The sequence below is a fragment of the Hippocampus comes genome, unplaced genomic scaffold, assembly GCF_001891065.2.
Source record: "Hippocampus comes isolate QL1 unplaced genomic scaffold, H_comes_QL1_v1.1 scaffold260, whole genome shotgun sequence".
In the NCBI taxonomy this organism is placed as follows: domain Eukaryota; kingdom Metazoa; phylum Chordata; class Actinopteri; order Syngnathiformes; family Syngnathidae; genus Hippocampus; species Hippocampus comes.
The window spans coordinates 232558-252932 of NW_017805378.1; the positions used below are offsets into that span (position 1 = coordinate 232558).

The 20375-nt window shown below is 42.4% G+C and overlaps 3 protein-coding genes and 1 long non-coding RNA gene across 7 annotated transcripts in view; 2 read left to right on the plus strand and 2 right to left on the minus strand.

Moving 5' to 3' along the window:
- The window catches only part of cabp7b (calcium binding protein 7b), a 68597-nt gene extending 56676 nt beyond the window's left edge, over nucleotides 1–11921 (plus strand). For both annotated transcript variants that reach the window (XM_019872182.1, XM_019872183.1), the window contains 5 exons: nucleotides 1357–1706; nucleotides 10362–10505; nucleotides 10580–10692; nucleotides 10866–11013; nucleotides 11091–11921. In XM_019872182.1, the coding sequence (XP_019727741.1) occupies nucleotides 1598–1706; nucleotides 10362–10505; nucleotides 10580–10692; nucleotides 10866–11013; nucleotides 11091–11218 (642 nt within the window). In that variant the 5' untranslated portion in view covers nucleotides 1357–1597 and the 3' untranslated portion in view covers nucleotides 11219–11921. The remainder of the gene's footprint in view (nucleotides 1–1356; nucleotides 1707–10361; nucleotides 10506–10579; nucleotides 10693–10865; nucleotides 11014–11090) is intronic.
- Nucleotides 2134–9683, minus strand: LOC109517188 (uncharacterized). 2 transcript variants are annotated; one of them, XR_002168501.1, is made up of 4 exons: nucleotides 8658–9683; nucleotides 5685–5818; nucleotides 3721–3817; nucleotides 2134–2372 (listed from the first exon to the last, which is right to left on the minus strand). It is a non-coding gene; the product is annotated as an uncharacterized LOC109517188 (long non-coding RNA). The 2 variants fall into 2 exon arrangements; XR_002168500.1 differs by lacking the exon at nucleotides 8658–9683 and having other exon boundaries at nucleotides 5685–6335.
- Nucleotides 11922–12840: 919 nt separating the features above from the next.
- On the minus strand, nucleotides 12841–16519 carry zmat5 (zinc finger, matrin-type 5). 2 transcript variants are annotated; one of them, XM_019872184.1, is made up of 6 exons: nucleotides 16407–16519; nucleotides 15534–15729; nucleotides 15376–15438; nucleotides 15195–15275; nucleotides 14124–14232; nucleotides 12841–14054 (listed from the first exon to the last, which is right to left on the minus strand). In XM_019872184.1, the coding sequence occupies exons 2-6, from the start codon at nucleotides 15658–15660 to the stop codon at nucleotides 13916–13918; spliced, it is 519 nt and encodes a 172-aa protein (XP_019727743.1). In that variant the 5' UTR covers nucleotides 15661–15729; nucleotides 16407–16519; the 3' UTR covers nucleotides 12841–13915. The 2 variants fall into 2 exon arrangements, with proteins under 2 accessions (XP_019727743.1, XP_019727744.1); XM_019872185.1 differs by having other exon boundaries at nucleotides 15534–15665; nucleotides 16407–16514.
- Nucleotides 16146–20375, plus strand: part of ttc33 (tetratricopeptide repeat domain 33) — a 6073-nt gene continuing 1843 nt past the window's right edge. The window contains exons 1-5 of the mRNA XM_019872188.1: nucleotides 16146–16567; nucleotides 17141–17210; nucleotides 18342–18350; nucleotides 18628–18709; nucleotides 19249–19380. Of these exons, the coding sequence (XP_019727747.1) occupies nucleotides 16414–16567; nucleotides 17141–17210; nucleotides 18342–18350; nucleotides 18628–18709; nucleotides 19249–19380 (447 nt within the window). The 5' untranslated portion in view covers nucleotides 16146–16413. The remainder of the gene's footprint in view (nucleotides 16568–17140; nucleotides 17211–18341; nucleotides 18351–18627; nucleotides 18710–19248; nucleotides 19381–20375) is intronic.

Below are 20375 nucleotides of genomic sequence, written 5' to 3' on the forward strand. Positions count from 1 at the left end.
TCTCATCATCTGCATTCATTGGGGCTTGCCTCCCAATCTCTGGTATGACCTCCTGCTCTGATCTGGCAGCCTTCACAGCAATTGCCGTTTGTGGACGTTGGAACACTGAGCTACTAGTTGTTTCGTGGTCAACCGTGACTGTGGGTTTCGAAGTAACCATTCAGCCCGCATTCTCTGCATGTAACCCCTCTGACTAGGGTTGCTTGAGTAGTAGCATTCCAACAGAGCCATGTTATCGCATCTCGCCCATCTCCGCTTTGTTCCAGTAGCCCATTTTTCATCAAGGTGCTCTGGTTCCCCAGCACCTGACGCAGACCTTGTTTGGCCGGGCGACGTCTGAGCCGGCATGTCATTCATTTTATTGTCTCTCATCATTGTATGAGGTAGGCATAGCGTGAAGGATCTTGCCCAAGGACCCACACTGGATGGTGTTATGTGCTCATTTTTGCCCCAGGCGGGATTCGAACCACCGTCTCCCGTACGCCAAACCGATGCCTTACCAACTGAGCTATCCAGCTCATATATAGATATATATATATATATATACCGTAATTTCCGGACTATAAGCCGTGACTTTTGTCACACGCTTTCAACTCTGCGGCTTATTTCATGAAGCGGCTTATATAAAGACTTTTCTAACGGCCGCCTGTGTACCGTCTTTCTTTGTAAATATCTCATGTTACAATATGGGCACCTGCGGCTTATACACAAGTGCGGCTTATATGTGTGTACAAAATATTTTTTTCCTTTAAAAATGTAGTGGTGCGGCTTATAATCAGGTGCGGTCTATAGTCCAGAAATTACGGTATGTATATCCACACACAAATACAGTATATATTTAATGTATGCGTGTTGTCATTGGTGTTTGAACATGTTTGTGTGTATAAGTGTGTGTCATGGTGTGTATAAGTGTGTTTCATGGTATGTGTGCGTATGATGCATATGTATGTGGTTCAGCGCGTGCATGTTTGGGGTAGTGAGTGTGTTTATAAATGTGTGTTTTGTGGATATCAGTCTGCGTGTTTGTGTGTGTGTGTAAAGAGAGAGAGAGAGAAAGAGAGAGAGTGGGTGGGTGAGTGGCACTCAGTGACTGTGTGTGCGGAGAAGAGAAGAGAAGAGAAGGGGGTCACCCAGGAATCCCTGGAAACGTCTCAAGATGCTGCTTCCTTTCTTCCTGCCTCTCTTGCGAATCATTCTCTCCTCACCGTGACCATTTCAAGGCGCGTTCATGCTGCACCGAGGAGATGGAAAGTAGTTGGCACGCCAAGCAAAAAGCCGCGTGCACCGCAAACACCACAATGTGAGCGTCTTCTTTTTTTGTTTTTTTTTCCCCCTCTCGTCGTCGTGTTTTTGCAGACATCCACCAAGGCTGCGGTGTTGCACCAGCTGATCCTGTCATCAAATACTCTGCAACAAGAAATCATGCAAGAGGAGCGCTGAAGTTGCACTAGGAGAAAAGCAGGGGAAAGAAAAGGAGGATTTTCTTCGGGTTTGGACGTGGAGAACCCAGGAAGGGTTCAGGGGAAGAAGAGCTTTGGGCTGCGGGGCTGCATGAGGATCTTCACCCGGCGGTCAGCTCGGTCTCCTCGACGCAGAGATGCCAGTGCGCGCCGTGACCACCAGGTTCATGTACAAGGGGCTGTGCACCATCCCGGATGTCCTCACCTACCGGACCCCCGTCAGTCTCCCCGAGGATGAGCTGGAGGGTGAGTCCGAAAGTATTCTCGTATTATCCAACGACAATATTATTCATTGTCAGGATCAGAAGTGGCAAAAGTTTGCACGTTGAGCACAGATACTTCTACTACTTGGAAAAAAATACTCAGCTAAAAAGAGAAATAACGGATTCAACCGTAGTACTGTAAGTAAAAAAGTAAAGCATTGGCTCCGTGTGTCAATTGTTTTGAACTTCTGTTTCAACTGGCTACATAGAAATTATACTAAATGTAATTTGCCACAGCATTAGGGTAGACCGGTCAGGCACGTGCACGCATCGACCCCAAGTCGTGCTCAAGCACTTGCCCTTTTGCCATAAATGAAGTAATAGCCCTGAATGCTACAGCTCTTTTTTCCATCTTCATTCAAATATTAAAAAAAAAAAAAAAAAGACTTCTCTGTCATCAGTTCCAATCATAGTGTTTTAATTTATTTGGAGTTAATCAGAGGCACTTGAAATGACAGTTGTGTTCTGACCACCATTTGAAGAAGAAACGATGATGCTTATGTACCCAGGGAGCCACTTGGGGTCTCAGTGCCTTGCTCAAGGACACCGCAACAGTCTGTCTGGGGGGGCTGGTATTCGAACCAGGTCCCCCCCCCCGCTGGTGGCAGGTGACGATCTTAACCACTTGGCCATGTCTACCGTTGTAAACCTGTTTATGGCAACACATTTAACATGAGCCACAGCCCCATTCGTAAGCGGGTGTGTGCACTTATGCAACCATCTTACGTGCGTTATTTGTTTTTGCTTTCCCTCTCATTTTTTTTCAGTTGAGTTGTAGGTTAACTGATGGTGGAAAAAAGTGATAATAAATGAATTTAGTCTAATGTTTGATTACCACGAAAACCTGCTTCCCTTCGCCCAAGTTGTTTGGGCCGTTGACAGAAAAAAAGTAATGTACTTTTTTTTTTCTTTATAGTTGGAATACTTTTGATGATGGTGCGCTGTAAAATAAGCGGAATACACCCTGGACTGGTCACCATCTGGTTCACCCGAGGTTTAAGTTGGTCTTCTTCACTTCACCTAAGCTAACTTGGCGAGAGAAGCGGGGCACACCCGAGACTGTTCGCCAATCAATCGGAGGTGACAGAAAGGCAAACGGTCATTGACACTCACGTTGACACCTGCAGTGTATGGATAATTGTCATGAGTCTTGGTGAGAGTGGCCCTGGACTGGTCGCCGCCCAATCACAGTTCACAAACAGACGAACGAGCGTTTGCACATTTGTATGTGTGTCTGCTCCATGTGTGTCCAAAGTTTTGTCATTCCCCTTAAATTTGATGCTAATTTTTACTAGCCGGTCTATGGCATTTCACATTACATAATAGCATCAAGCTAAACAACATTATTTGTTTTGGTTGAACATTTTGGAATTGAGATAGCTTAATTTGATAAACGATATTGTTGACTGTGCTGGTGTACCTCATGATCACATATTGAGCGCTGTCCGTTCATATGAATTGGGACGAACCCGTGTGACACGAGCAAGCATCTATGGAGTAAGTACATCATATGTATGTACGGCATGGTACCCTGGGCTGTGAAGTGATGCATGTTGCTACGAATACCGAAGCGTATAGAATTACTGGTGGTGGCGAGTGACATTTAGTTTGACTCCTCTATCATGTTAATGCGCTGCAATGATAGGTCGCCGCAGTTGTTCGTACCGCACCGGGGGCCTCGCATCTCCCTCCAAAAAAGTGAAGCAAATTGTAAGGTTTTGAGGCGTCAAAATACTTAAAGAGTATGTTTCATCATAAGACGAATTGCTATTAAATCCACTCCTCTCTGCCATACTTGTAATGTATTTGTTTTAGGGGTAGTTTTTTTTTCTCTCTGATGCATTGTGTTTTCTATGGCGAATGGCCAAAAAGAAACAATGCAGTAAGATTTGTACAACAATTCTTCTTGCTGGAGTGAAGGAGAAAGTGCAGATGGCGAAGATTTTTGGAGAGAAGCCAGCAGACTGGGGGGAAAAAAAAAAAGGAAAGGAACTGACCTGAAATCAGATTTATCCTTTGATGTGAAGGGCTTTTGCATTTCTTCTTCTTCTTGTGTGGAGCTGGGCTGCGTCGGCATTAAATGACATCTGCTCTCTGCAGCAGCGACATACATTCGCCGCAAAAAGAAAATTGTGCAGTTTGAGGCAATAATTGATCATTTGTACACCGACTAAAAAAAACTCCAAAGAGGACCAGGGAAATTGGAACAAATCCTTGCTTTCGCACAATCCTCATCTGAAAGCCTTTTTGTGGGACTTAGTTTTGAATGGCTCCATTTTGTACGGAGTTGAGTAAGTGCTGGGAGGGTACGTCATGACAAATTTTGTCTACTGTGTTCTCGCTCAGCCCAAACGCTTTCATCACGGCTCCATTTTAAAGTTCCTCCGCTTGCTCGACCCGGCTTAATTATTCCCCCTAATTAATTTCTAGTTATAGATGCACCAAGGCATATGGCCCACACATCCAGATGGGCGATATGCGTAACTATTTTCATGAGATGACAACTATGAATCTGCGCAAAAGCACACTTTAGCACGAGCTTCATGATAGCACACAAAGGAATTGCAGAATTTGTTTCGTGTCCAAAAAACAGAAGGACTGGTTACCAATCAATGTCAGATCACATGTACAAGAAAAGATTGCAACGAAAATGTAATCCCAAATAAACGTAGCAACTTTTTTCCATAGGGGGATTGAGGGGGAAGTGCTTTATCCTCTTGAAATTTCAATTAATTTTGTAATATAAACCATCAACTTTTCCCCCCCAAAAAATACTTTTTTCCTTGCTATAATGCATTTTTTTCTTGAAAAAGTCCATATTTTTCTTTAAAAAAAAAGTATTTTCCTTAGAAAAGAAATAGCAAGGCCAACAAGTATTTCTTATTTACCGGCCTTGCTTCTTCTTCTTCCTCTTTTGTATTTCCTGGCAGTCTTGATGCCCTGTGGTGACGTACTGCCTCTTACAGGTCAGCCTGGGCACTACAACAAACATGAGCCCAGTAAACACACACTTGGCCGTTTGTGTGTGTCTCTCACATCTAAAATAAGTAAATAAATAAATCTGTCATGGTGTCAAAACTCGGAGTGTCTCTCAGTTAAAGAAATGATGCAAAAGCCTCCGGGTGCAATAAGTCAACAATCATGAATCAGCCCTGAAAGCTCTTAATGGATGACTGCTGTCCAGGATATTGGAGCAGATGCTTGTCCAAATAGGGCCACTTGCGGTGCCAAAACCCGCAAATAACAAGCTGCATCGTAACAGAAGACTCCATTTAGAAGTGTGTGTGAAAAGAAAAAAAAACCAAAACATATGTACAGTACATGTATGTGTGTGTAAATGTATTAATGCTAATCTAACCATAGTCCACTAGCTTAATGCTAACATACAGCTCGGGTAATGGAAACTAGTAAAGATGTTCCGCTACTGATAGACCTTCAAACAACGTTCTATAAAAGATACAACCGAGTTTGACAAAACCAAAATATCTGTGTTAGCTACTCAAGCAGCAAGTACTTATCATTTTAGGCGATGACATTGCCAGAGCGCTAGACGTCAAAATTACGGCTTTGGAAGGTCTAGTAGTTGTTTTTCTTTTTTTTTTTTTTTTTTTTTTAAATTGCTGTAGTCATCGTGTTAACACACAGGAAGCAGTTAACAAAGTAAGCAGACAGAAATAGTCACCCATGTGTGAAAACTGTACAGTGGACAGATTGCTATGCGTTTTTTTTAAACAATTTTTAACACCTATCAATGTGGGCCGCAACTTGGCAGCAAAAGGCCATTCCCGTGGTGACAAGCACCGTATTAGCTCATTAACAGTCATCAAAGCGTCTGACTATAATGAGGCTTGGTGGTGATGTGCTTTATTTGATGACATCATGCATTTTTAACACATGCAGCTGTTTTATTTCACTCCACAAGGCATGAAAAGGTGACATTTCGGAATTTATTGTAACCGACCTTGGCAGGTGTTGACATGAAGCGTCACGGTGGGTGAACTATGGTCCTACGTGTCCTCGGCCCAAATGTCAGCTGGATCTCACGTGGAAGGTCAGAAGTCTTTCAAGTTCCGGTTCAGATGTCACCTTCCGGACCTGTGTGGGGATGAGAAATAAAAGCACTCGCACGGAAGTTAGCGCGACAAATAAGCTAAAACAAACACAAGCCGTGTTGGCTTTGCAGGATGTTATCCACACCATCAGTCTGCTGGGAAATTGGCAGTAAATATTTGAGTTTCTTATGAATAACAAAGCGTGATAAATGACCTGCACCACTGTCGCTGCTGCTGCTGCGGCGGCGGCTTTGGGAACAAAACACAAAAGATGCCTTAATGGATTATGACATTCTATTACATATGTAGCTTTGCAGAAACCGAAAACAGAGCCATAAATCAAATGTAAACGCACGGCAGTACGAAAACTACCTTTGCAAGTCACTTGAAACTTACTTCAAAGAAATGGTAATGTATTCTTTATCCTCTGTGAGGAACATTTCATATTATGAAAGACGGTTGAAGCTGCAGTCAAATGGACACAAATCTAGACAGAGTGAGAGACCTGGCTACTCTGTATTAAGTAGAAAAAAAGGAATCACTGAGTGTGTCCTGTATTTTTGCTTCTCTTACAGCTAAAACAAACTAAGATTTTTTTTTTTAACTAGAATCAGGTGCAGGTGTACTTAACATTGTGACACATGACAGTTTTTTCTTTGCTTCTAGCCAGTCTCATCTTTTATTTGTTAAAGACGATGCGTTTTCTACCCACCCTTATCTGCGTTCCTCAGCGTATTTCTGGCTCACATTCCTTATTGTTAACCTTCTTTTGTCCTCTGTTGGGTTTGATTTGGGGGATGGCGTGTCTTGTTTTGTTCGTTTCATGTAAATTGAGTTGATTGCAATCTCAGTGCTTTTCACTAAATGGCATCCATGTACATTGCGATCGCTTTGCGCGAGTGTATTTAGTACGTCACGCCACATTGCTAATTGTTGTCTCTTTTTTTTTTCCCATTAGATCCTGGTTTACGTCTACAAATTCTTCCCGTTTTATTTGTGATTCTGTCCTCTGCCCTTGTGTCTGACCCTGCTCTGTCAGTCTGAATAACAGTAGTCCAATCCCGTCTGTCGTTGGTTGCGCCCGGAACTCCTCCCCGTCGTTTCCCCTGTGTCCTACCCAGCTGTACCTCGTAATTAGTCTGAGTGTGTTTGGTACCCTTGTTTTGGAGCCTTTTGTCCTTCTGTTGTTCTTTTGTTGTTCGCCTCCATTGTCCCGCTAGCTTAGCATTAGCATTTACAGTTTCAAAAGCAAGATATTAGTAAGGAACTCCGCAAGTAGGACTCTGAGCACAATCGTATGCATACTGCGACATCAATCAATAAAAACTGGCCGTTATTGTCTGTATCAGGAAGCGACTGTACATTGCGGTTTCAGCTCTTTTCTTAAATATTCACTCCTCTCAGCCCCCCAAAACCAATCAGAAATCCGGCGGGCGCCACAGAGTGTGCTGAGTGGATTTATTTGGTTACTGGCACTAGGTCATGACATTGAATCAAGGGTGGTGCTCAAAGGAGATAACAACACTCCAGCCATGCCGCCAGCTGTAACGTAGACAGATGCACTTTGCGTGTGTGTTTGTGTGTGCGAACAGAATATGCCTGTGCGTAACGTTGCTTGTTGGCTCTATTAGACAGAGTCTAATTGTATGTGACGCTGCTCCGTGTGTTAAAGTAGCAGTTGTTTGATGCTTTCCAATTACCGTACATTCAATTCCACTTTTCATTAGCCTGTCTAAGGCATATCCCAGGATACATTAGCAATAAGATAACTGATGTTCAAAAATACAAAACTACATATTTTGTTTTGAACATTTTGCTGGTTAAATGCGCCATGTTTGATTCAAATTCAATGTAAAATAACAACGCAGAACACAAAATGTAGCACGCCATCATTTGGTCACAAATAGCTCGCAGGCGGCCAGTTTGAAAAGTGAACGTATCGGTCAGCTTCTTAACTCGGCCTGCGTTTTTGCCGAACAGCACAAAAAAAGACATTTACAAATGGGTCCTCTGTTGACAAAACGTTGGTCAACTTTCCTCATCTTTTACAAAAAGAGTACAACACTAGCCAGGTTAGGAGCTAGCACAAGAACCTAATGTAGCAGTGTGCATCTTCCCTTTTTGAAATTGCTTGTAAAACAGCACCAACGGATGATCCAAATCAATCATTTATTCACAAAAAGCTGGTGGACTTTGTTCAACTTTTAAACACGCATAACAATCTGCCGTTTGATAACAAAGAGCCAGCTGGCAGCTAACGAGGCAAGCTAGGGAGACGTCCTACATTTTCACTCAGTGCTCCTTTTTGTCACAAACACCTGACAAAGTCCAACTCAGCACTTTGTTCACCAAAAGATGTTCACCAAAAGTTGGTCATCTTTCTTTAATTACACAATCACATTGCATATTACTTGTGATCACAAATAGCTAGCAGACAGCTCTTGCGAGACACTGTGAGCAAGCAGCATATGTCGTCACTCAGTCCCCCTTTCTGTCAAAAAACCCACATAAAAATTACCTTTGGGGACAAAAAGTTGGTCGTCTTACTTCCTTTAGACAACCCAGCTAACACAAGAACCTAATGTAGCACTGTGCATCTTCCCTTTTTTAAATTGCTTGTAAAACAGCATCAACGGATGATCCAAATCAATCATTTATTCGCAAAAAGCTGGTGGACTTTGTTCAACTTTTAAACACGCATAACAAGCAACCATTTGATAACAAAGAGCCAGCTGGCAGCTAACGAGGCAAGCTAGGGAGACGTCCTACATTTTCACTCAGTGCTCCTTTTTGTCACAAACACCTGACAAAGTCCAACTCAGCACTTTGTTCACCAAAAGTTGGTAATCGTTCTTTAATTACACAATCATATTGCATATTACCTTGTGATCACAAATAGCTAGCAGACAGCTCTTGCGAGACACTGTTAGCAAGCAGCCTATGTCGTCACTCAGTCCCCCTTTCTGTCAAAAAGCACATAAAAATTACCTTTGGGTACAAAAAGTTGGTCGTCTTACTTCCTTTAGACAACCACACGACATTTTGCCTTTTGATGCACAAATAGCTAACTGACGGTTAGGTGGAGTAGCTAACAAAGAAGTATACATGTTAATTAATTGCTCCTTCATAGACCCACATTAGTTCTTTCTTGATTAAGAGTTGGTCACCTTTCTTTTTCTTGTACACAAACACATGGTAGCATTCTTAAATTTTGATCACAAATAGTGAAGCCGCCAGATAGAGCGACAAGGTAACATAGCAGTCTTTCACCCGCTTCTCCTTCTTGTCAGAAGCAAACACATAGCCGACGACACCTAAATCAAAAAGACTGCCCGCCTTTTTACGCTGGAAGCTCTTTGTTATCACTTCAAAGAGAAAATTGGGATGCAGGTCGTTGGCGGAGCGCAGCCAACAGGAGCGCTTGCCAAAAGGCACTTAATGAAACGCCCACACTGTCGGCCGGCCCTTCTGTCGTAAGCAATTGTGCTTAGAGCGTCCTTGTCTGGCAGCTTTTTGGCTTCTTGGCCGTGATGTGTGCGCCTGCTACAACGAGCTGAGATCAAACATGAGCTTCTCTTTTACACAAACAGTCAAATGGGGAGGAGGGAGGGAAAAAAAATCAATCAAATCGTTACTTGATAAAGGCCTTTATACAATCGAAAGCCATTTCGGGTCGATGTCTTGCTGTGTGCTAGCGTAGCAGCATTTATCATACTCGCGTTTTGGCAACTCTCATTTGACATAGTACACAACAAAAATGAAGAATGCTTGTAAAGCTGTCATCGTGCCTTTTGTCTTTTCAGCTTGTTTTCTGTGTTAGCATGGCAACCATTAGCATTTTACCTATCAAGTCTTTTTTAAACATTGTTGACACGTGTCCTATTGTTTACACACATGGCAATGGTTGCATATGTACGATGATGTTGACGCACATTGTTTACACAGGTATCGCTGTTTACGCGAGTGTCTTATTGTGTGGTTTAAGCGTGAATGTGATTGTTTACACACATTGATTTTGCAAATATCTTAGCAATTACAACCGTTGTTTGCGATTGAGCGGTATTGTTTACATGTTTGTAGTTTACACACGTCCTGTTTTGTTCACACAAACCATTGTTTACATCCATGGTCTTTAAGCATGTGTGGTATTGTTTACACACGTGGTATTGTTAGCATATGTGGTGTTCATACGAGCAGTATTGTTGACGCATCTATCGTATTTTACACATTAGTTTCTACTTTTTTTATTTATAAAACCCTTGCTATCGATTACACAAGTATGGCATTGTGTACACAGGTGTCATTGTTTACACGACACAGGTCTTATCATTTACATGTGTTGTTTACACATGAGTGGTATTGTTTACATGTGTGATATTGTTCATCCATGTGTCATGTTTACACACGCAATATTTACACGGGTGATATTGTTTCCGTGTTGTTTACACATTTTTTTTGGGGGGAAAACGTGTTTTTGAAGCATTTGCTATTTTCTACATATGTGTAATTATTTACACGTGGTATTGTTTACACACATGCCATACTGTTTACACACATGTAGCAATGTTTGGGGTTTTTTCCGTCAGAAATCCGAGAGGCGTTCAAAGTGTTTGACCGAGACGGCAACGGCTTCATCTCCAAACAGGAACTGGGCATGGCCATGCGTTCCCTGGGCTACATGCCTAATGAGGTGGAGCTGGAGGTCATCATCCAGAGACTGGACATGGATGGTGAGGCTCTCTCACAGTCTTCCTAGAATTCTACATATAGTCACGTCATGTCCGTTGCGCGTGTGTGGTCTCAGGAGACGGTCAGGTGGACTTTGACGAGTTTGTCACGTTGCTCGGTCCCAAGCTGTCTGCGGCCGGAATGCCGGATAAGTTCCACGGAGCAGACTTCGATTCTGTCTTCTGGAAGGTCAGTCAAGTGCACAAGAAGAGACACGGTCCAAATACAAGCTTGCATCCTTATGTCACATCACATCAGGGATGGAAATCATTTGCCAATTACAATGTGTGTTTTCAGAAGGGGAAAAAAAAATGTTCTCCATGCAATTAAGGAAGCAAATGTGTTTTGGTCCCTGCAATCAGTGCGACATGCAGAAGCTGACGGTGGACGAGCTCAAGCGTCTTCTATACGACACCTTCCGGGACCACCTCACCATGAAGGACATCGAGAACATCATCATGACCGAGGAAAACCACCTCAACAGCCCCGAGTCACACGTGGACATCGACAGTGCGTACATGCACACATTCACACTCACATTACTCCCGCTGTAAAAGTGCCTAAAAAGTGTCTGGATGTTCCCACAGCGAGCCCCACGCAACAGGAGAAGCACACGTGTGTGCGCAAGAGCCTGATCTGTGCCTTCGCCATTGCGTTCATCATCAGTGTCATGCTCATCGCCGCCAATCAAATGCTGCGCAGAGGAATGAAGTAGCCCACCCGTGAACCAAATCTTCTTTCTTCACATTTTCACCAGCTTGTGCAATAGAACGAATGATGTCGCCGACGCTGGCTTCCACCGGACGCGATGAAATATTGTGTTGATAATCAATAGCACTTTACAATAAGGGCACCGCTTCAGAGGGTTTAATTCCTGCTCGCTAAATTGCTGACAAAGCTGTTGTCTGCACTTTCTAATGACATCACAAGCCGATATAAAACGGCGGGAGTTACATCAGGCTGCTAAATAGTGAGACTCATTTCGCTCTCCTGCTTTGTCGCTTTGTAAATACTGTTCACCAATTAGCTAACCCCAATGTTCAAATAACTTTGATTGAGCCTATGACTCAAACCTGCCGTAGATCAATTCAAACTTTTCATTCATCATGAATGAAGCGTGGAAACCCCATTTAAATTCAATGCAAAAAAAACCATTTAAACTTATTTATTGGTGATATTTATTACTGTTTATTTATTACATTGACATTTTTAACCACTGTTAACCCGGTTAACGCGATTTATGAACAAACTCCTTATTTTAAAAAAGTACACTAAAACTAATGTATTTAAAACTATGAAGGATTTTAAAGATAGAATGAAGCATTTCAATGCAACCTATGAGCAACCCCGTAAAAGGATTTACAACACGGTCACTGATCGATGGATTTTGTTCTATCCATTCATCCATCCATTTTCTAATCCGCTTATTCTCGCAAGGGTCGCGGGTGTGCTGGAGTTTACCCCAGCCATCTTCGGGCAGTCGGCGGGGGACACCCTGAACCGGTTGCTAGCCAATCACAGGGCACACACAGACAAACAACCATCCGCGCTCACACTCACACCAAGGGACAATTTGGAGTGTTCCATTAACCTGCCATGCATGTCTTTGGAATGTAGGAGGAAACCGGAGTACCCGGAGAAAACACACGCAAGTACAGGAGAGATCATGCAAACTCCACACAGGAAGGCCAGAATTGAACCCTGCACCTCTGCATTGTGAGGCGGACGTGCTAACCAGCCATTCACCGTTCCGCCCCAATATTGTAATTTAGAATGAGCACACATTTCACGACCTACCCGCGCAACTCGTCACCTCTCTGTAAGCGCACCCTTATTGCAACGTGCCACTACCTTTCAATGCAATCTTTTCATCATGACATCCTCGAAACTAACGGAAGCAGGCCCTTACAAGAAATTAATAGCATATTGTAAACAAAAAAAAAGAAAAAGAAAAAAATTCCTGGCAACAAAAGCGTGCAATATCACAGACACAGATTGCAATCAAACAGCAACCTAAGCGGCGTGTGTGTGTGTGTGTGTGTGTGTGTGTGTGTGTGTGTGTGTGTGTGTGTGTGTGTGTGTGTGTGTGTGTGTGTGTGTGAGAGAGAGAGAGACAAATTATGCAACGACATCAAAGACAACTTTGATGTTCTGATCATTTCTCCACAAGGATCACTTGAACTCGTGAACGATCATTTATTGACATATCATGGACGGAAATGACTTCACGTACGCCACGCTTATATTTTCTTACTGGAGAAAGTGACGCCGTATCTCCGAGGCGGATTATTTTATAACAAATAAAAAAAAAAGTAAAGACGGGAGATTTAAAAAAAAAAAACTGCAGAAACACATTTATTTAGATGACATGAAAGCTGTTTACGCGATATACTTGATATCCAGCTTGAGCGCCTCTTTTTTTCGCACTAGTAAGACAATTCCGTGCTACTAGTGAAACACAGATGGACCACTTGTGCGCTAATTAGTAATGAGGGCAAAGAATGTACGAGTGGATCGACCTTAAGCTTGATATCAGGGATACGCTCAAAGGTTTTCCATGCTGTTATGTAATATAACGATCATGCACTTTTCAGACTTGAATCTATTTTTGTTTTTCCCCCGTCTTAGTTTGAACTTCAACTTGCAATAAATATGTGTACATATGATGATGAAGATTGTGGAACGTGACATGCCATTCGCCATTACCTCCTCATGAAGACATATCATGTAAAGTAGCAGGTTTGATGTGAATGTACATACAGAAATAATCGCGATTGTAGCAAAAGATATTGTGAATGTCGACGTGTATTTTTAATTTTTTTTTTGTCTGAAATTGTTCCTCAAAAAGGTGGATGTATAATTTCTGTCAGGTGCCTTTTGTCACAAAATGTCGTATTTAATGTGAAAAGTGTGGAGCACTTTTGAAAAAAAATGTAGTTTTAATGCTGGATCTATTGCAAAATTATCAGCAATACAGTATATAAACGTGTGTGTGAGTGTGTGTGTGTTAGTTCTGACTTATTTGTGTTAAATTGTCCATATCAAGTGTACACAGATGTAATGTAAATGCTGTCTGAATGCACGACATCCAAGTAAAAAAAAAACAAAAAATTAAAATCCACAATGTGATGACATTTTTATCCGTTGCCCTGATTGGTCAAAAGAAGTTTGTAGGCGTGCACAAGTTGCCCCGTCGCCCAATCAGCACAAAGAAAAAATTAATTGTACTGAATGTCTCCCATTTACCAAGCAGATCACATTGGAGCACATTGTATGACTTTACAGTATATAGAAATATTGACAAAAATCAGCAGATTTTTTGTAATTTTTTAATGTTGTAAAATGTAAAAAAAAAAAAAAAAATGGCATGATTTTAATCCAGCTAATATTGTCAACTCAATAATCCAATCAATCATCCCCATTTCGCATTGCTGTCCATTTTCCAGCCACCTGGAGGAGGCGGCACCAGCGAGGGTGGCAGATCCGGAATGGAGAAGATCTGCGGCGGGATGTCGCTCTGCGTCAGGTCCTCCTCCCGCTCGTCTTGCAGACTGCGCAGATGAATAATTCAACTCGGGGCCCATTAGGCGTGCGCAGGCGGCCGTGCGCGTGGTTCGTACCCTTTGCTGGCCCGGCCGCTTCTCCTCTTCTCCCTGGTGGACAGCCACACGTCCAGGCTGGGCTCGGCCTCGCTCGGGTCCTCCCAGCCCTCCAAGCGCCGTCTCTCATCTGCGAGACAGAGTCATAACTTATTTACGGATGTCTGGACCTGAGTCCCAAACACGCCGCGGGTAATGGTACAATTCCACCTCACTCTTCGTTGAAATTACCATTTATTTATTTACCACAAATACTGAGTGAAATTAACAGAAATTCCATCAAGCCATTTGAGCCAACAAAAAAGCACAACATTTTTTTAGCAATGTTTTTTTTTTTAAAACAATTAACCTCTGATTTGACCTGTTGCCATTCATACAACTGAAACACAGCCAAGTGTTCGACTAAACATGCTCAAAATTCCCACTGAGTAATACGTGCCTTGCCTCAACAAAGGTTGGGACACGCTGCTTTAGACAACTAAAAAGGCAAAGCGCCAGCGACATCACTTATTTACAAACGTCTAGACGGTATTTGTCTCACGTCCTTTTGATTTGACAAGCAGCGCATGGTCTGCGAGTCTACTCATGCTTTTCTAATCAAGTAACAAATCTTCAAACGTCTCCTTTTATGGTAAAAATACATCAAGAGACAATGTGTTGCGCTCCCACAAATTTACTGCGTTGGCTCGCCGAGGGGAGAAAAATAAGCGTCAATTCATCATGTGTGCTTCTGTCTACAAGCACAAATATTTACTAGCTACACTTTCAATGAGAGGACAGGACAAATTTTGAATAGCCAAGCACTTGGTCATTTTTCTTTTGTCATTTTATTTGGATAAAAATAACATTTTTAAAACAGATTGTTTGCAAGCGTGCAAGCACGCACGCACGCACACACACACACACACACACACACACACACACACACACACACACACACACACACACACACACACACACACACAATAGATGGATGGACGAACAGACAGACGGACGAACTGTTGACAGTGAACAGATATGATGGGCGCATAGAATAAGCGTGTTTTTCTTTTTTCCAAAATCAAAAGCGCCCTCATGTGGCGAGCAACCTACCTTGCATCTTCCTTCGCAAATTGAACATCTCTGCCTCGGACATGTGAGAAAACCTGCAGCTGGGGCCAAAATCGCAAATGCCTGAAATATAAATGACACGTTTTATCACTCACATGCAAACATATTTTAGACATTTTCAGCGCCGCTTTCGCTGACTGTGAGAATGGCGTTTTGTTGTTACCTCTTTGGAGGAACTTCCTGCAGGGTTTCTTTGCCTGTTCGTCTTTTAAAATATCTGCATAGCCTGGAAAAAATATTTGAGTTTAAGACAATAAAATGGATGAAAAGGCAGTGCAATGACAACTGGGCCAAATCGTTCAAGTTACTGATTTAGCTTACCTCTGAAATGATCAAACCAGGCCTTTTTAGCTCTTTGGTGCTGCACGCCAAAAAGATGCTTTTTCCTGTTGTGCATGTTGTCCTGGAAGGAACGCTCACAGTAGTCGCAGTAGTATCTTTTTCCCATGGTCTCTGCGGTTTGTTTTTTTAATCCCAGAATCACAGCTTTCAGTTGCCTTTACCTTTCAAATAACCCCTGTATCACATAGAAATAAAGAAATGAACGTCGTTTTCTTTCATCTTTATCCAACTTTGAACAATGTAGTGGGGACCACATGCGAGTCAATGTTGCATATCTCCGCGAAACCCTGGCTTTACCACATAAATGTTATTTTAAAATGGTAAATGAAATAAAATAAAAAACAGAACCAAAACGTCAAGAAAGTACGGTGGCCGTGGGATGTCATGAGATGATATTTGGAAACAGAAGGGAGACTGCGCAAGATGGTGCCAACAAAGTCCCATTTCCGTTGTCAACATTTTCATGCAGTGTCAGGACTTCATTGGTAAGCGTCTTTTTTATTTCAGTAAATAAGAAGGAATTGTAGCACTCACTCCAAAGATATATAAAGCAACAAAAAAAATTACAAAAAATATTTTCCTCAACGTAACAGCGGTCGCCTCTTGATTACGCCACAACTTTCTCCAGACATGACTAGTCGACGTCTGCTTCATCCGACTCTCCCATGAATATTTACTAGATGTCATGATTACTCGTGCATTTGTTTGGCGAGTGTTTCCATAGTGTGTGTTGACGTTTATCAATATACATTGCCGTGCCATGTGTAGGCGGCTAAATATTTAATAATTGTCTATTTTCTGTAGGGTTAAGAGGAGTTCTGGCTGTTAAACCGACCACAATCTGACTCTCACCAGCAACATGGCGTCCTTTGGCTGGAAGAGGAAAGCGGGCGAGAAGGTGTCCAAGTCGGCGGCTCAGCAGTTCGAGGAAAAGGACGACAGCGAGGCGGCAGACCGGCAGCGGCGTGACGGGGACGGCCAAGTGGACTGGCAGAGTAGGAGGCGCCGTCGCAAAGGAAAACGTCCATAAGCCAAACAAGGGGGACAGTTGTGCCTGAACTTACGAGCAATTAAATTCGTTCCGTGGCCAGGCTCGCATCTCAAGTCATCCTTCGCCGCTTGATACGAATGGAAATGTCATTAATCCTTTTCAGACCCACGAATTACATCTGCAAAAAATGTTACAACTTGTTTCTAATAGGAAAGATAGTATTCTCTGTGGTTATACTTTAAAAAGCCACACCGTAATTCAATCATTTTGGATTTCAAAGACCAACTTGTACGAGAAACTTGATGTGATTGCTACCAAATTTGAAGCACATCTACTTAGACACATTAGTGACACAAAATTAAAACGTATTTGAGTTTTGGTCCCTACAAATAGCTTGATGGTGGCGCTCATGTTTGATGATTCTTGAACTCAGCGCCCAAAGCCAGTTTGACCTAACAACATGAATTTTGGTAAACATGTTGATGAGATGACCCACTATCGTCCCATTTCCAAGTGCCCTCAAACAAACTCGTCGAGATGTAGTCCGTTTTTGCTAGTTCAAGACCCCTCACAGCTACATGACATAATTTCTTTTGGGAACTGTTATCTGATCTTTGCAGCAGGGGTAGTGGACCCTTGATAACCGAATTCTATTTACTCAGCCAATAGCTCCCTGTGCACTCCATGACATCGAATGCTGGCTGTTGCCACGGGCGACTCCTCCTAATCGCATTTACATGGAAATGATACCCGTTAATGGCACTCTCGGGGTTTTAGATGTGATCTGAGTGCGGTCGGATGGGTCGACCGTTTTCACCTCCTTGAACTATTTTGACGCACTGAAGTCTATGACCCGTCGCTATATCACGGGTCGTCAAGCATTTGCCTATATTTTAATTGCAAGTCAAACCTAAAAAAACTAAAAAGTTTAAGGAGTCTCATATTGTTTATTGTTATAAATTATTAATTTATTGCATGTGGTTGTTTAAAAAAACAAACGGGAATAGTTTCTAAAAAAAAAAAAAAAAAATTCCATGTTCAATCGCAATATTGGTGAGAAAAAACATTGCAAAATTGTTCCGCCCTACTCGAAACGGAAATGGCCCCTGAAGTGGGAAAATGGTAAAATGTCCATTCGTGGTTGGTAAACAAGGGCTGACGACCCTCTTGTTTACATTGTGCTGATGGACCTTTTGACTTGTTGTAGTATTTGATGCCCTGTTTGTCCTCACTGTCAACTTTGTCCACAGTAACCTGTTTTTAGCGCGGACCTTTGACACAGGCTATACCAAGTAAACACACACGCGTATTGCTTCATTTCCTCCGATGGTGCGCTGGTGGTTTGCTGACAGTTTCAACACTTCCATTTCCTTCCTCGTTGCCTCGTCTTTCTCGCTATGCCACTTCGGCCAACGGTTTTCACTGATCTACGCTGCGGTTTGTCTTCGCACACAGCGATTCACATCTTGGCCAAATTTGAAGGATACAAGACAGCGGCGAATGGCTTTTGGAAGACAGGAAGCCATTTTGGCCATTTTTTTGTGTCACTCAAGATCAAGTTGTCATACGCATCTTGTCCAATTGAAACAAATTTAAAAAAAAGCTAACGACATTTTGGAAAATTCAGCCCCTGAAATAAGTTGTTTGGCAGGTCTGCCATGAATAGACACCAAAAAAAGTTTCCAAAAGCCAAGCTGATGAAAACACACGAAGTCTGCCATTTTGCTTTGAAGTGGCCATTTTAGTTATTTGCAAAGTCCCAAGGTTGCTTTAACTCTTACCTGTGTGTATTAAACAGATGGGCGGTTGGGGATTGTATATTGTGTACATGACATTATGCAAGACTGATCTGTCAATAACACGCGATATCATGCAAGGCGTCACTGAATAAACTTGGCCCTTTTGTTAGCTTACATAACACAAGTCAAACATACATGCAGAGACACATGGCTTTCGTTGCAAATTCTAAAACGTTCAGAGTCCTCCTCAAACCCAACAATCACAATCCTACCAGGCACGCATGTGTAAAAAGACAAGACATTAAAGTTTGGTGCTTTTTTTTTTTCTTTTTCCTTTCCCCAGGCACAGAGATGCTGTTAAGAAGTGGGACGAAGCCATTCAGCTGACTCCATACGACCCACTGCTGTATGAGATGAAGGCCCAGGCAAGAACGAGCAGACCTGTATTCACTAGGCTTTGCACAATCATGATTTTGGAGCCGATCACTGATGAGCAACTTAAAAAAACAATAAACCAGCCCAGCCTATGAAGAGCCGGAATTCGCATTTTATTTGAAATGCATTTGGGGAAAAAATATTTAAACCCTAAAAAGTCTCCCACAAATGCTGATAAACATTCAGTACATGCAAAATAGATGGCGGGGGAATGATGTTTTGTTTTACATATTTTGTGGGTCCACTCAATGTTGTCATTGATTGATTGGCAAATTACGACATTACAACCGATCATCGATTTTGCATAAAATGATCCGATCCAGCCGATCACATGTGTCAAGTCTACGGCAATTCACCTCACAACAAAAAATGTACTTCCGGATGGCGAAAGTCAAAAGTTTTCTCCAGTGGCACCAAAACTAAACAAACCCTTTCATGTCATTTGACCGAGACGGAGCTATTCAGGAAAAAAGCTTCATTGAAGAATTCTTTGGCGTGATTTGTTTTCCCGCTTGGTGTTGGGCCGCAGGTGCTGACGACACTGCAGGAGGTCTTCCCCGCCGTCAAGGCGGCAGAAACGGCGGTGAAGCTGCGGAACGTGTGGTGGGAAGGCTGGCAGACTCTGGGCCGTGCCCAACTGAGCATGGGAGAGGTTGACCTGGTAAGTCACAATCGCCTGAGCTCCAAAGTTTACGCTCCGGCCAAAATGACCACTGCCTATTGTTCTTAACATACAGTATGGCGACAATAGCTGGCGTCGGTACGGTTAAGTGACCAGATGTGCTCTTTTTTTTTTCGGCTAAGGTTTGACAATTATTTGTGATAGCACCAGAGTATTTTTATTATTTTTTTTATTATTATTATTTATTAATTAATTAATTTATTTATTTATTGACTGAGGAAAAAAAAAATCCAATACGGTGTCGTCACCAATGAGTGGCCCCCAACTTATGTCATTTTTGGCCAATATGACCAGCGGTTCGGAAAATGGATGGATGCAAAATCTGACATAATTGGTCACAAAAGAAACAGTATCCACCTGTTTTAAATTTCTCAAAATCATTTGCAGTAGGAAAGCGGCATCCTGCCATTGAAAATAATAACAATGTTAATGATGTCGGAGCAAAATCTTGTTTGGTCTTTTATTTTATGTAACTGAAATGCCGCCATCGGTTAAGTTGGAAATTACAACGTTTTCAGCCAAAATAAGGGGAGAGTAAAAAAAAAAAAAAAACCCAAACAAACAGGAACATTGTGCCACCTTCAATTTGGACAAAGCTGACGTAAATCGCTTTTTGACAAGCCGTTAAGATCAATCGCTTGCGCCTGTTTACTACCAAACATCCCAAACGCGCCCAGCGCCTGCGGCAACACCCGATATTGCCGCCAAACATGTCACGTCTTGAATATGTTGGGCGCGTGTGTGTGCATGTGTGAAACAGAAGTTGCAGAAGTACTCTTACTCTGTGCACAAGTAGAAGTCCAGAAACCAAGGTAAAAAAAATATAGATGTATAGTAAAAGGATGCGTTTTTCCTGGTACTTAACTGCAAAAGTAAAAATACTTTAGAATGGTGCCTTGACTTACGAGTGACCCAACCAACAAGTATTTGGGGATACGAGCCATTTTTGGAATGCATGTATGTGTGTGTATACA